The 15,732-nt window shown below is 31.8% G+C and overlaps 2 protein-coding genes and 1 pseudogene across 2 annotated transcripts; 1 reads left to right on the top strand and 2 right to left on the bottom strand.

The window, feature by feature from the left end:
- The first annotated feature begins 2,824 nt into the window (after positions 1 to 2,824).
- LOC111302189 (uncharacterized) lies at positions 2,825 to 3,957 on the top strand. The gene is made up of 2 exons (XM_022898126.2): positions 2,825 to 2,974; positions 3,070 to 3,957. Exon 2 carries the CDS (start codon positions 3,080 to 3,082, stop codon positions 3,545 to 3,547), a length of 468 nt encoding a protein of 155 aa, XP_022753861.1. The 5' UTR covers positions 2,825 to 2,974; positions 3,070 to 3,079; the 3' UTR covers positions 3,548 to 3,957.
- Positions 3,958 to 7,731: 3,774 nt separating this feature from the next.
- LOC111301861 (uncharacterized) lies at positions 7,732 to 9,266 on the bottom strand (annotated as a pseudogene).
- Positions 9,267 to 9,730: 464 nt separating this feature from the next.
- On the bottom strand, positions 9,731 to 15,100 carry LOC111302188 (uncharacterized). Its single transcript, XM_022898125.2, has 8 exons — positions 14,482 to 15,100; positions 13,087 to 13,581; positions 12,557 to 12,719; positions 11,811 to 12,105; positions 11,282 to 11,354; positions 11,086 to 11,176; positions 10,566 to 10,645; positions 9,731 to 10,392 (listed from the first exon to the last, which is right to left on the bottom strand). The coding sequence occupies exons 1-8, from the start codon at positions 14,572 to 14,574 to the stop codon at positions 10,147 to 10,149; spliced, it is 1,536 nt and encodes a 511-aa protein (XP_022753860.2). The 5' UTR covers positions 14,575 to 15,100; the 3' UTR covers positions 9,731 to 10,146.
- Between the last annotated feature and the right edge of the window lie 632 nt (positions 15,101 to 15,732).

Below are 15,732 nucleotides of genomic sequence, written 5' to 3'. Positions count from 1 at the left end.
AGAACAAGTTGTTGACTTCTTGCTGAGTTTGACTTCCTTTCCATTTCCTCCCACACTATAATCGTTGGATCTCTCACCCCTCGTCAATTTATCGACTACAATTGCCGCATAAAAAAGACGTCGTTTCGGTGGTTTTTAATTGTCTCATTCATTTTTCTCTACTCTTTTTTCGACTCTCCCTCCTTCCATCTCCAAAATTATGAATGTTTACGATTTAATTTTAAATTAAATTATTTAAAATCAAATTAATTAAATTAAATTATTTTTATTAATCAAATTAAATTTATAAATTTTAAAAATTAATTGATCGAATTTAATTTCATTAATTTAATTATTTAATTGATTAATTAAAAAAATAAATATATTTAATTTAAATTATATTTTAAATTTAAAAATTTTTATATTTAAAATAAATTAAATAAGATTATTTAATTAAATATTTAAATATCAAAATATTTTATTAAAACTCTAACAATTTATAAAATTAAATGATCTATTTCATATTTTTTTATTTTATATTTAAATTATATTATTCAAAAATTGAATTTTTTAAAATTAATTTAATTAAATCAGTTAAAACCAAATTATAAATTTATCTATCTAAGACCATTAAAAATGATGATATTGTAGACGACGAGGATTTCCATTTTCTCGAAGAAACAGAGGGCAAAAACGACGCCGCTTCACACACTCATTTCAGCAAAAAAGACGACGCCAATCCCCCGACTAAGACGACGAAGACTTTGAAAGCAACCATGATTTTGATGACTCCGATTCGGATCCGTACAAAGAACCCGAAGTTGACGACAAGGACGTCGTCGTTTTAGAGGAAGGAAACTTCAGTGATTTCATGGAGAAGAACAAGTTCATGATGGTTGAGTTTTACGCGCCTTGGTGTGGGCATTGGCAGTTAACTGTCGACACTGATCGCACTGTAGTGGCATTGTACAAGCTCCTCAAAAAACATGCTTCAATCCCTTTTAAGCTCCAAAAACCAGTTTCAACTCCAAATGATGAACCAGCTTCAACTCCTGAAACCAAGTCTTCTGACTCCAAGGAAAGCGACAGGAGCGGCAGTGCAGACCTGAAGGATGATTTGTAACCTGATCAGAAAGATTCAAAATGAGAATCTTAAACGACATCCTAAGTTATGTGTTAGCAATAGGTAAGTAAGGGAGTAGCTATAAGATAGACTCAAAATAGTGTGACTAGAAAGGAGGAAACTGAAAATTCTGATGGTTAAAAACCTTTCTTTGTTTTATTTAATTTTTATCGAAGACAAGAGGGAAACTGTTGGTGTTTAACTTTAATTTTCTTTTCTTACTTTATTTGATTTTGAATTTGATTTAAATTTATTTTGATGATAAAAATTTGAGATTGTAAGTTTTATTTTTTGTTTTGGCTTTTAATTTTACTTTTGCAAGTTTATTATTTTATTCTACAGACTTAAAGTTTTATTTTTTTCTTGAATTATTAGATTTATGAGTAAAAAAATAGAATAACGATAATAATGATCCGTTATTACTGTTATTGCACGTTACACCGTTATTTTACGGTCATTACTTTTCGTTTTTACTGTGAATGAATTTTTTAACCGTTTTTTATCTAATAATGGTGACGGAGGGTGATGCTACTGCAATTTTGTGATCGTTATTTCGCTATTAAACCATTATTTGAATCCCTGTGTCGAGCTCTAAATTGAGTAGTAAAACCCTAAAATTATAAGAGAGAAAAAAAGAATGGTCAAAAGCAAAGATTTGAAGTTTTTTCAATGTTTGCTATCCTATGCTCGAGTTAGAGATCAAATTAAAAATCGACCAAAGAAGATAATAAGAAGGATAAAGTATTAAAGTAAAAAAATATGAAAGATCTTGATAATATCTGAATAATTTTATTTATAATTAAAGGTGAGAGATTTTGAAACAATTTAAGTAGCTCACAGTCAATCAAAATGACCGAGTTAACTTTAATCATCTACTCAAAAAATAATAAGTTAATATAACAGTAATCTTTTGAGTGAGTTAACGATGTGATAAAGTTAATATGATATTATATATGTCATATTAAATTAATATATTAAATCAATTTAAAAATCATAAATATCTTTAATTGTTTGCTGATAGTTTTTAATGTAAAAAAATGTTATTTTATTTTTTAAGCTAAAAGTACTCCTAACAAAAACGAAAAAGATGTATTTGTTTTTAAGCTTTTAACCACAATTTCTTCTATGCACCTCTGAATCATATATCGAAGAATAAATGGCTCCTTTTTCCCCATATCTTTTGTATTGTCATAGCAGTCTCACCCTTTTTTATTTTCCTTATGTTGGGGTTTTAGATCCCTTTAAAACCATTTTCTCCCATTAGTTTTGACTTACATAAAGTAAATCTCAAGCAAAAACAAATGGGTATTTGATCATTTATGAATTCATATCTGTTTATTTTGTCTAATACATATAAAATATAAAAATATTTTATTTTTTAAATTTATATATTTTTGTTAAAATTTTAAATTATATTATTTTATATATTATTTTATGTTATTTTTTAATATATAATCGAATCTTAGTTAAAATTGTTTGGTAGACAGGCATAGAAATTTTAATTCTTTTTGGCTCACGAGAGCATGGACATATTGAATTATTGATTAAAAAACAATTTCTCCAAGTCATTTTCTAATGGCATTTTTAATTCAAACACAATCAAAATCAAAGAAAAGGATACTCATCTTCCCTTTTTCTACTCATGGCTTAATAACATTTTCAATCCCTTTCCTTTCCTTTAATTTCTTATTAAATTCCCACTCTCTTTACTTAATTGTTAAGTCCCTTAAATCCCTCATCAAATTTTCTCCTTATATATATTAAACATTTTTTCTGCATTTTTCTTCATTTTCGGTTTAACTTTCAAACTACAAAAATTACATAAGTTCCCCCCTAAATTTCCGTTCCGTTGGATCTACCCCCGTTTTTATGGTTTTTTTCTTAAATTCCTTCTTCCAAAGTCTTCTTAACTTTGAAACTTCCTTTACTTCGCCAATTTTCAACTGATTTGTTTGAAATTTTTTCAGATCTACTGAAATGGAAGGACTCGGATTTCTTTCCATTGCATTGTTATTAGTTCTTGAACTCACCTTCGCTGCCGATTCGCGAGCGCCTTCGCTCGTTGCAGACTCGCCACCGCAACTCGTCGCCCCAACCCCGTACTCTGGATTTCCTGATTCTGCACCACCAATCTCACCGGTGACGGTTGCCTCGCCTCCGGCTCCATATCCGTCAAATCTGGACCAAGGAAAGTCACCGGCGAGTTCTCTGGCTCCTTCAGCGAACGATGCGAGCAATATCAACAACAGCGACATAAATGCAGACGGAAATGAAGAGATAACTGTTGGTGACGGAGGAGTGACCGGCGGGAAAAAAGCAGGAATCGTGGTGGCAGTGGTGGTAGCTGCGTGTTTGGTGGGCTTTGGCGGATTAGTTTACAAGAAAAGACGAGATAACATCAGGAGATCCCAGTACGGATACACAGCAAGGACAGAAATTCTGTGAAGAATAAGACTCGTTCGAGATTATACAGATTTAAAAAAAAAAAATGATTAGAAGAGGTTAGATTCAAATTTATTATTTTTATTCTTTATAAGGATTTTTTCGACTATTTTTGTTATTATTATTATTATTATTATTTGCTTTGTTGATTGTTTCTTTGATTGGTTGGTCTATAAAAAATAGTAAACGAAATAAAAAAAATTTCATGTTTGGATCGTAGGAATTTCTTTTCCTTTCCAATTTCGTTTATTGGTGTTTCTTCGATGGAATTTTCATGGCATATATGAATTAAGATAAACTTTTCCATTCGTAGAACAGATTTTGAACACTGAGGTGCCATTTTGGCACTGAATCCATATAATAGGCCTGTACTAGAGTGTAAATAATTTGTTAATGCTGGTAGATTATTTAAGTTTCACTGAAATAAAATTCGAATTCATTTAAATTATTTTTAAATTAAGTTTTAATAGCTTGATTTATTTAATAAATTAAATTTTAGTGTTTTAATATTTGATTAAATAATACATTAATCTTATAATATTTTTAAATTTTAATATATTTTTATAATTTAATTAAAAATTATTATTTTACTTATATATATATATATATATGTCAATTCAAATTCGAATTTGATTATGAATACATAATCAAGTTTAAGCTCAATTTTGAATATATAATCGAGTTTGAAAATAAACATAAAAATTAAACTTATTTTTATTAAATAAATTTAATTAAGTAAATTTAAATGATTCAACTTTTATCTTAAATTAAATTCGAATTGAATTTTAAGTAATGAATTTCAAATCAAATTTGAACTGTAATAATTCGGTTAAACTTAATTATACCTACGAGGAATTCAATGTAAAACTAACTTTCAACATTTCACAACATTTAAACCGTCATACAATATTGGATACATAATGCAATTCTCTGCAGCCTACAGCCAGGTATTGATCTTACCAATATGATCTTCTACTGCTGTGACTTACTGTACGTGGATTGGTATGTTGAGAAAAGCTGCATGCAAGGATGGGGAAGGAGATTCCCGTCGACCGATGATCCCCCAATCTGCAACCTAGAGCCTCCTGAACTTATTCTTCGGCAGGAGGGTCTACCCAGCGTCCGTGATCTTTTATTAATTGGATCAGAGCATCGGTTGCATGCTCCATTGCAATTCCACGCTTCACAACAGTCTGAAAGAGAATCCGAATACCGGTTAGTTTCACGGTATGTTTAGCTTGGAAAACAGTTAGTTTTTCTAGAAGTATTCCTAAATTCGGTTTTACTTAATCGAATCAATTTTAGTCGGTTAGTTATCAAATTAATTTTAATTAATTAATGAAAATAATTTTAAAATAAATTTAATTTTTAATTAATTTAATTAAAAATCAAATTAACTGAAATTTTAATTAAAATATACTATAATACAAATATAAAATGACAAATACATGAAAGTGATCATTTTATTTTATAAATTATTAAAATTTTTATCATAATATTTTGATATTTTAATATTTTATTGAATAATTTTATTTAATTTATATAAAATATGAGAAATTAATAATTTTAAATTTAATTTAATTTAAATATATTTATTATTTTTTAATAAAAAAAACTGATTAAATTGATTGAATTAAATTTGATTAGTTAATTTTTGAAATTAATAAATTTAATTTAATAAATTTAATTTTAAATAATTCGGGATTGAGTGAACATGCCTAATTATTTTCGAGGATTAGTAAGCAAAAAATTGCTATAGTACCTTGCCAACATAGAGGTCAGTTTCTCCTGGAGCATCACCTAGTCAATTCTCTTCAAATCTCAAACTCTCACAAATTCCATACTTTTTGCAAATCCTAAGCTTGGGTCCCTGCTCTTCAAACCTGGAAAAGAAGCTGGTACGCACAGCTCCAGTCGCCATTTCTACGCAACACAAAACCTTCACCTTAACTGTCCAAAGACACAAAACTCCATTAATCAAACCACCACACAATTTTATGGCTGAAAAATGGACAGAATTAACAAATTTTTTTTCGAATTCTTTTAACCAACAATTGAAAATTTAAAAACATGCAAGATTGTTTGGCTCAAAAGAATCAAAGTTTCCTTATATTACCAGCAAACACAAATGAAAATTACTTTAAAAAACTCTCATTTCTCATCAACCGTACAGTACCGGCTCTATAATTAGCATGATCATCAACTCAACATACAAAAATATATTGAAAGAGCAAATATCTACCTTAAAAACAACAACTTTGTAACTGTATCAACCTTTGAAGAAGTGGGTTTTTTTTTTTTTTCATTTTCTTCAAAATGATTTTTTTTTCTAAAAGCAAAATTTTTGCATAAAAGGAAGAGCATTTTACATAGAGCTGAAAAATGGAACTGATTGAACTGGAAACTAGGCTTATGGTTACCTTAAGCAGTGATTTGGAATTAAAAAAGAGGGAATTGAAAATTGATTAATGGAAAGGTCTGGACAAGGAAAAAATTGGTGGGTGGGAGCTGTTTGCAAGGATTTTCATAATAAATAGGTGAATTATGGATTACCTGAGAAATTTTATAGAAGGGAAAATAAAATATGGGAAGTGAGAACAGGACAGAAACATGTTTTGAGCATCTGGTTATGGTTCGATATAAAAAAATGCACTGTTGAAAAAGAAATGGTTTATTTGTCTCTCTTACTCTTTATGTTTTTAAATGTTCCTCCGAAATTTTTTTTTTATCTTTTCAAAATTTTGAGTTTTAAAAAAGGGTTTTACATTTTTTGGCTGACAGGATTTCAGTTTTCTGTCCAATTAAATTAATTAAAAATTATGGAAAGAATTAAATTCCTATTTGGCCTATCATTTTTTGTAAAAAAAAAAAATTCGAAGGGCAAATCTAGAGTTAGGAAAAATAAATTTACTTTTAAAAGTCAAAATTAAGTTTCTAAAATACAAATCAAAAACCCTAAAAGCATTTTTATCTTTGGTTGGTGTATAATTTAATAAATTTTGGATAAACCAAAAAAATTTTTTTTTTAATTTGATAACCTTATTTTACATTTTCAAGTAAACACTTAAAAAAACTCGTTGTTAAATGATATAAATAAAAAACAAAATAAACTTGAATATTCAATAATTACAGTCCAACTTCACAATTAGGCCATAGTATAAGGACGTAACTGCAAAATTCCAACGGACGTGATCGAACAACCAATAAATTAGGTTTCTTTTGGTAGTTCTGAGACATTTCGTCGAGGGAAAACCAACCAAAAATTAATACAGTTAGGTTCCAACGACATTCATGATCCAATGTTTCCCAAGGACAAAGCGAATCTTAACTAGTTGACCCTTCAACTTATCCATCCATTTCTCTTCCTATTTCGTTACGACAATGATATGTTTTAGTACGTTTTTCACTTTTCACCCTCGAAAAACAATTTATGACTTTGAGAATTTAAGTTTTATTTTATTGGTGAGATTAATTTTGATAAAATTAAAAATAATAATAAAAATTATCATAATTATAATTAAAAAATTTTTTTACTAAAGGTTAAGTAAAAGTTTTATATTGTGTTTGAAAAACTCAATTCACTAATTTTAAAATTTAGATTTCATTAGAGATTTTTAAAATTTAATTACATTTCACTATAGATAAATTCAAATTCATCTTTAGCTTGTGAGAATAGCACGATCAAAGATTGATTTCTTTAGTAATGTTTAGTATTAAGTATCTAAATTATAATTTTGAACAAACTCAAAATATAATTCAATTGATTTGTATAATTATCTTCTGAATATAAAATTTAAATCTCGCTGTTTTTAACCTCTTTCCCTGTCTCCAAGTCCCTTTGTAATGAAAAAGAATTATAGTTCAAACAGGTGTTGTCCATGGAGAATTATAGATCAATTTGAATACATTGCCAGTCATCCAGTCAACATAACTAAATGTTTTCCATGTTTTTGTTGCTTTGGGTTTGGGGAGTACAAACAAAGATGTTTGCCAATTCCTCATTTGCATGATAAGCTTTAGAGATATTGAATTGATGTAAGTGGTAGGAGGAGGATTTTGAAAGTTGAAGCAAGGTAAACAATGTAATTTATACGGATAATAAACAGGGTTTGAAATGTTGAATTGAAGTAAAGAAAACCACACAGTGTCATTTCATGAGTTACTGTAAATCTGTAATAACAATCCTTTTAACCATCTACCAAATTCATATCCAGGATTGGTTCTAGTAGAATCTCAGAACACAACTGAAGAATATGTTCTGATGACAGAAAAACAATGACCCCAGAGAAGCTTCTCTCCTGTGCCCTAAACTAAAAGAATCATGTTTTTGTTCCTGAAAGCTATTACATCAATCAAATTTCCTCTTCAACCACTTGCACCTTCAAACACCATCCTAAACTTGTGCACAGTGATCCCACAGGTTCTCAAAATCATTGATGCCCACACTACTAGGCTGTCCGCTTAGGTTAGCACTTGTACGAGCCAGTGCACTTTCTGCCCCACGGGTAATGATCCTAATGAAGTCAGAGTCAGGCACTCTCACTCCTATACTATCTAACCCTGGGTTCAAGGACTTCTCAAGGATGCTTGATTCACCTGAAAATATTCACATAAACCACAATAATATTTTAGCCATCTTATGTTTGAGTCTGACAATTAAGGTGACAAACTAGTAGGTTTTAGCAACTTCTTCCTTCGTTGTTTTTTTTTTCTTTTCCTCAGCAAAACACAACAAATCACAAACCTCGCCCTAGTATAACAGTAACAGGCCCTGGCAGGAGAGAATCGAGTAAACCACCAGGTAAATGGTCTGTGACATAAAAGCACTTTATGTCAGGTACATCCCCAACACAGATGGCGAGAGGACTGGTATGCTTGCGTCCTTTGATCTCATAAATCCTATTTACCGCTTCTGCAGAACTGCATTTGTGTTCCCATTAAAGGAAAATATAAATCTCTAGATGAAGCAAAATGAAGTTTGTTGATGTCAGAGGCTGAGTAATTATTTTAACATAAGGATAAGATAATGGAAACCAAAGGCATTCAATGGAAATTCTTGAAGTAGTTGGAATGCAAATTTGACGAAAAGCTAAAAGCACAAAAAGTGGAAGTGTAGCTCACTATTCACATTTTGCAGATTTTTGACATCTAACAAACAAGGAACATTAGCTAAAGCAGAAAGATACCAAGCATCACAAGCAAATCTGTAGATAACTTTCCCAGCTTTGCATAGAGTTTTGTTGCAGGTCGAACCAACCCCAACTTGCTTTCAACACCCACCTCGCATCTTTCCACATTCCAAGCCATTTTCTTCAGAAAAACCACCTTGGAATCTTCTCTTCTGTTGCAAAAATGGCACAAACCCCAACTTGGGCACCCTAAAACATATCACCCACACTTAAAAATGCCTTCGTGAGCTTAAAATTAAACACGAACAGGAACAAAAAAAGGATACTAAAAATTTTATAAGAAACACTAAAAACCTAGACGAGTTCAACTGTGGTGTCATATTCAGCCTACATTCAGCAAAAACCCAATAATTTAAACAAAAAAAAGTCGAAGTTTCAATTCCAAAACCATCATTTAAAAAAAATCATCAATGGTTCCATTTATAGAAGCTTATTAATTAAAAAGAAAATCAATCAAAAACTTGGTCACTAAATGGAGGAACACGACTGCTAAAAAGAGGCAGTTTTCCTCCAAATCTTGTGGAAAGATTCATACTTTCGGTGGGGGAGTTGTTCTGCTTGGAGCTCTTTCAGTGCTTTGGAAATATAAAGTGTTTCAGTTCCGTTACGTAGTCTATGTCTTGACTCTGCAGTTTCTGTTATGTCTAACTGTTTGTCCCACCAACATGCCTTGTCAACGTAATGACATCACGTGCTTATCACGTGACTGGAACTGCCTCAATATGTACCTACTCATTACTAAATACGAGTAATTATAACAAATTAAATCAGTACATTAATAATATAATTTTTTTGTTGATACAAGGGTCAGCTGTTAAGGTTATTTTGATATTCAATTTCAGTTTTTCAAATATTAAATTTTAATTTATTAATAAATTTTTTAAAATTATCTGTGATTCATCTCTATGAATTTTGTTACTTTCACACTTATAATTTAACCATTAATCACAATATTTGAATAATCTAAGATCTTTTATGATGTAACTTAAAAGCAAACTACTTGAATATTGCATCTTTTCATATACTATTAACCCAATATTTCTTGCATTCTTCACTGTTTTGTTGATGTAAAATACACTTAATAGTGCATTTCATAACCTTGGAAAAGAAGAAACTCCATTAAAACAATGCGAAATTGAACAATTGTATTCCTAATATACCCTTTTGAAAGCACACTACAACCTAATTCATGGTAGTCTCTCTAGGAGATCAACCTCAAAGACTTAACATAAATCCATAGGGGTAATTGGTCTATGGTTTTTGAACCAATCTTTTCCAATTGGCCTTAATGATGGAGAAAAGTATGAGAGCCTTTGGATTCATATTACAGAAGTAACGATCCTTCATCTTCAGATAAGTTACATAATGTAGTGTGAGAAACTGCATGATGGGGTCCCAAAGTATGAAAGCAATTCAGCTCCCACCAAAAGTTTCTGCATTTTGCTGGTTTAGATTAGGACCTCGCCGAGGTGAATTAACAGCTCTAGGGGATTGGACTGGTGGTCGAGCCATCACTTGGGAACTATGCTGCTGCATGGACCGAGCTTGCCATCGTCTTCTCCATCTCAGGATCTCGACAATGATAGAACTCCCACTCATTGCAACACCAAATCCAGCAAATGTTCCCAGGAGAACCGATGCAACTACCTGAACTTTAACCTGCAGGCCACAAAACATTAAAAGTTCCAATGGAATTATCACACTGAATATAATAACATATAATCATTGGTCTAGGACTCAAAAATTCCTTCAACCTTACTGAAAAAAATCAAGGAGTTTCAAATCAGATCTACGAGGAAAAGGGTTCTAAAAGGTTGAGAGAATCAACTTACCAACGAGTAAAATATATGAGCAAAGAAAACCACCAAAGCAAATTGAATTGATGCGTAAACCCAGACTAATCTTTGCTTCACTGAAATACAAACATTCAAGAGGTTTAAGTCGGAAAATCTTAGAGAATAGTTTGCTGGAATTTCTTATCAACATTTGAATTTCCTGTAAACTTCAAAGCTGTGACTGTCAACATTGAACCAGCATTTCCTAGCCTAGCTAGTCTACTACGGTTTCCCCTTATCCACTGCAAGTGAGTGTATGCTGTGTGTGCAAGAATACATGTGGATGAAATTAGAGTCTGGCTTCTGACCTAAAAAATATAATTGTGAAACCAAAGATGATGGTTGTAAACAAGAATTTAGACCAATTGGTGGTGACCACATTCCTGTTTCATGTGGACAAACATATTGTATTCCCATCACCCCCACGAGAAAAAGAAAGATGGAGTAATAGAAAATGATTTGAAAACATGTCATTCAAAATCTTAATTATATAGCTCAAAGATGTTTGTCAGCCTACCCATTGTTGATGAAGTCATGGATGCAAGGAGGCCTTGCACACAAGAGAATGGGATAGACATAGCAATTGCACCGGCACCCATTTTTTCAACCTGCAGTCAAACAATTATAAGATATATATATATATATATATATATATATCATGTATATAAAGTAGTAAAACAGGGCAAATCTGAATGAGAAACAGCTCATCCTACCAGAAGCTGCTCAAGAAAACAAAAATATGCAAGCACGCTGACAATAACGAGAACAGGGAGCTCCTGGCAAACCCTGCAAACATCCAACCAATAATGTAAACATCAACCAATGGCACATGAAACCTCCAGCTCTGAAATAAACAAGTTGCAACAATGGAACAGGCAAGGGGCATATTGAATAGAGAAAGCATGGCAAGTCCATAAACATCCTTCCTCATTTCAAATTTTACAATGATGTAGTGTAGGACATTCTAGATGTGATCATTGCATTATTCATGTGTGTTGCATCTCCTTTTTTTCCCATTAAAAATAACTTTAAACAAATGATCCAATCAATAGCTTTTTTTTTTAGTCCAAATGTAATCAATAGTTGAGACAACATAGCAGAAGCAAGCACACAGAATCTTGCAGGTTGGAGACAAACAGCTACCACATGATACCATATTTTATTTTTATCCTAGAAGCTGTATGCATGTAATTTCATCCATAAGGCGAAAATCTAGTGAGTCAATATCAAGGGATTATTTACCCATATCCATTAACATCAGCCTGAAGAGCTCTACTTGTTCCAGCATTTTGAGCAGTGCTTTGGATTCGTAAAAGAGTGACAGGTAGGTTCTGAACCTCTTGCTTGCACACATCACAGGTCTTGTTGCCTTTGATGGTAAACCATTTTATGGCACAGTCTTTGTGGGCCAAAGCAAGTTCACCTTTGCAGCTGCATTCCATCTTAAGTGTTTCACCGCCTTCACATAGTTCAACCAGACAAATTCTACAAACAGCCTCTTCTGCTGGAATGTCCGCGCCATCAAGGTCAATGTTTTCTGAATAATGAGACTTTGATAAGACATTGGCTGGTAATGATAATTAACAGATCCCACAAGTGCAGAGTGCAATTATCTTAGAAAGGAAAAGGATTACTGACAAATGTTCAAGTTTGAATGCCTATATAGGCTTTATTTCCTTGCCAAATGCATTGATAGATGAAAGCTTTTAGTCTAATGGTAAAGTGTTGATCTCAGGTTTAAGATTTCATTTTTGATACCTATCTCATCTTGGAAACCAAAAGAACATTTCAGAAAAAAGTGGTTCACCTTTCTTGACAACAAACTTTCAGATGCTAATAAGTTTGTATGGATTAAAGTAGAGGAGTAAGTACTTCAAAACCTATGGTCTGTCTTATAATTGAGTGAATAAACCGAGGGCCTAAGGCAACTTAACAAACTTTAACATACACAAGTGTACATAAATGCATAGATAAAGACGTTGAAATACCAGCATCAGGTCCCACAGATGCATTCGAACTTATTTCTCTTTCCTTTACTCGTGGAGTTGAGGAAACCACTCGGAAAAATGAATCCATCCTCCTTAAGTTTCCTTCTTTGTTGTTTACAGGACCTGAAAGTGAGCGAGATATCTGCCGCATGCTTCCCTTTCTCTGCAAAGGAACTAACAACTTGAAACAACAAATACTCAAAATCCTTGTACAGAAATGACTAACTTAAGAAAGGCCAAATCTGGGAGATATTTATAAACAAGTTCCACTCTACATTAATGTGGGCAGTTTCAGATGCTATTCATTCAACATTAAGACATTACTTGGCAGGTCAATAGATATGTTGCATAATATACAATAATTCTAGCAACCAACTACCATTCCCTATGCATTAACGAGAGAACTAACAACCCAACTAGATCAATCCAAGAAGATACACTCCAAATTTTCACCATGCTCATGTCTATAAAAGACAATTTGGATCCAATAAAATATAGTCGCAATCATGACCAAATATCACAAAACTTACCCTAGAATTTACAGAGCCACCTAGGCTTCCACCGCTTGCAGATTCAGGCTTTGAATTTGCCACATGAGTCACAGGAAATGATGATGTCCTTTTTATCCGAGGAGTAAATATCTTTGTAAGTGACAATGTCCTTGAGATGGAGGGCTTCTCTCTTAGTGAAGTAGAAGAAGATTCTGGAGCAAAGTTTGCAGGCTTTTCAATATCCGAATTAATACTTCTATGCTTGAAGCTTAGTTTTGGTAAGAGACTTTTGAAGGATGATATGCCACTAGATGAGGGACCAGGGGATCCACTAATTCTTGCATCAGATGGACTAGGTGTCAAGAGAAAATTCACTTTCCTGGGAGTCAGACTAGCTGTTGGGGGCATCTTTATTACAACAGACTCTTGAGGGGAGTCCTCCAAAGTTCTTGAGGGTATCTCTAGAAAGAGATTGCTTCGCTTCCAATGATCACCATGAGTTGTTTCCTCAGTTATTCCCGTTGAATCTTCAACCTGAAAACAAACAATAACAATTTATCATTATGCAAGAAAATATACAAAGATGAATTGCACTTGGCAGTTGCTTTTAGCATTTTAATGCAATACAGGGCCGACAAATACTTTGCAGTTTGCACATAGTCTTTATTTATAGCTTCCCTGACTTAGAGAAATAAAATGTAGAATTCTTTGAAAATAACTCATCTGATTTTTGGTACCTGAACCTAAAATCTCTATACAAACTTTCATCCAACAACACAAGCTATGATCCAGGGGGATCATGTACCAAGAGAAACCACCTCCAAACCAAATATGACTGGGTGATTCAGCCCATATTTAACTGCTTTTCTGGGATAAACTGTGAAATTCCAAATTCGCGAATACAGTTATTCCTCTCAAACCTTAAAAGGATCAGTAATACAGTTAATGGCCCGAATCGTAATCTTAAGTCAAGTAAACATGCATCATCTGCATCTTAGCTGAATTAGACCAGTTGATTTATACCACTATACCTCATTTCCAGGCAATTCCAGCTATGAATTCTCAAGGTAAATGCATACAGCGGGTCTGAACTTATTACTTTATGAAATTAGACTGTATTCAGAGAAAAAATACAAATAAAGCATTCACCATAGCTCGGCTGGCATATATAGAGCCAAAACTTCAATCCAAAACATCCAAAAAACAAAATTAGAAAGTAGTCTGAAGCGATGCAAAGACTTTTTAGAAAGAACTGAAGAGTTACCATCGTCAGTTGCATCAACCCCTTTTGTTCAAAAAGACAAGAATTTAAAATTAAAAAATAATCATTTTGTAATGAAACTAAATTATCTACAGTAACAATACTCAACAGAAAAAAAATTAAAATTTAAACAATACAGGACCCAAAGGCAGAGACAAGAAGCAAGAAAATACCTCTTGAACAGGAACAGCAACCCTTCCTTGGCTTGCAGCAGCTCCAACATCATGTTCCTCTGCCACAGGTTTCTCTTCAGTCCCCATTTTCATCAACAAAATTAAAGAAATCCCCACCAAAGCTAGTAATAGCCCAAATTAAAATCTCAAAAAAAAAAAAAATTGCAGCCTAAAAGATACAAACAAAGGACAGAGATGAATATTATTAAAAAAAAAAGGGAGGTATTGTAGGCTTATGGGTTTTATCTTGAGAAGTGTGGGAGATGAAGAAGCCGAGTAATTAAGGAACAGTGTTTCTCATTTAAAGCGAGACATGGAGGGATACTTACTAACAACACTATCTCCTCACTGACAAAAGTCACAAAAAGACAAACTTTTACTTCAATCACTTGTATAAATTCAAAGACCCTTTTTTTCTTTCTTGGCTTCAATCAAAACCCTTGTTTTATATCTCCAATTCCATTGCTGTATGTTACTGCCTTCTCTTTCCATTTCTTTTTTCTTCTTCTTCTTTAGTTAAAGCCTCCTCAATAGTCAAATAAATGTTACGTGTTGTTGTTGGTTTGTGAGGTTTTCTTATATATATATGATGGAGTCTCTCAAGCTTACTTTCAATTTCTCAGACCAAACATCCAAGTAGAAGTAGAAACTTGTTGAAGGTTCATGGTTAACGCAATCTGTTGCATTCGTCAGTCCATAAAAATCTTTAAGAATATCAATTTTTTTTTAATTCTTAATCTAATTTGAACACTGCCTTTATATTTTTAAATTCATCTGAATTCGCAATCTTTTAGATTTTGCATGGTATGTAAAATAAAAAAACTTAAAAATCAAAATATTCTAATATAATAATAAAAATAAAAAATAAAAAATTAATTATAAATATTAACCATTTATCCTCATTTATTTTCATTCTTTCTATCAAATAAAATCTAAATGTCAACTCTAATATTATGTTAAACAATTCAAAATTTAATAAATAAAAATATGAAAAAAAATCTTAAACTCATAAGTGTAATTTTTTTTATAGTAAAGTAGGCAATTTCTAATTAATTTTTTAAAATAAAGAAAAACATGTATATGACATAAATGATAATTTTTAAATTTATACAGTAATTTAAGAAATTCATAAGGATTAGTTCAATTGGTACAAAATTTTTTTTTTCAATTAAGATTCCAATATTGTCAAGTGTTTCAAGGACAAAATCACCAAGCTATAATAGAGTATTTTTTGAAAGAAAATTAAATCTG

Source organism: Durio zibethinus, chromosome 15 (genome assembly GCF_047325235.1).
Source record: "Durio zibethinus cultivar Kanyao isolate XHJ-2024 chromosome 15, ASM4732523v1, whole genome shotgun sequence".
Taxonomy (NCBI): Eukaryota; Viridiplantae; Streptophyta; class Magnoliopsida; order Malvales; family Malvaceae; genus Durio; species Durio zibethinus.
The sequence above is the reverse complement of the archived record's forward strand: the minus strand, read 5'-3'. Positions and strand labels throughout refer to the sequence as shown.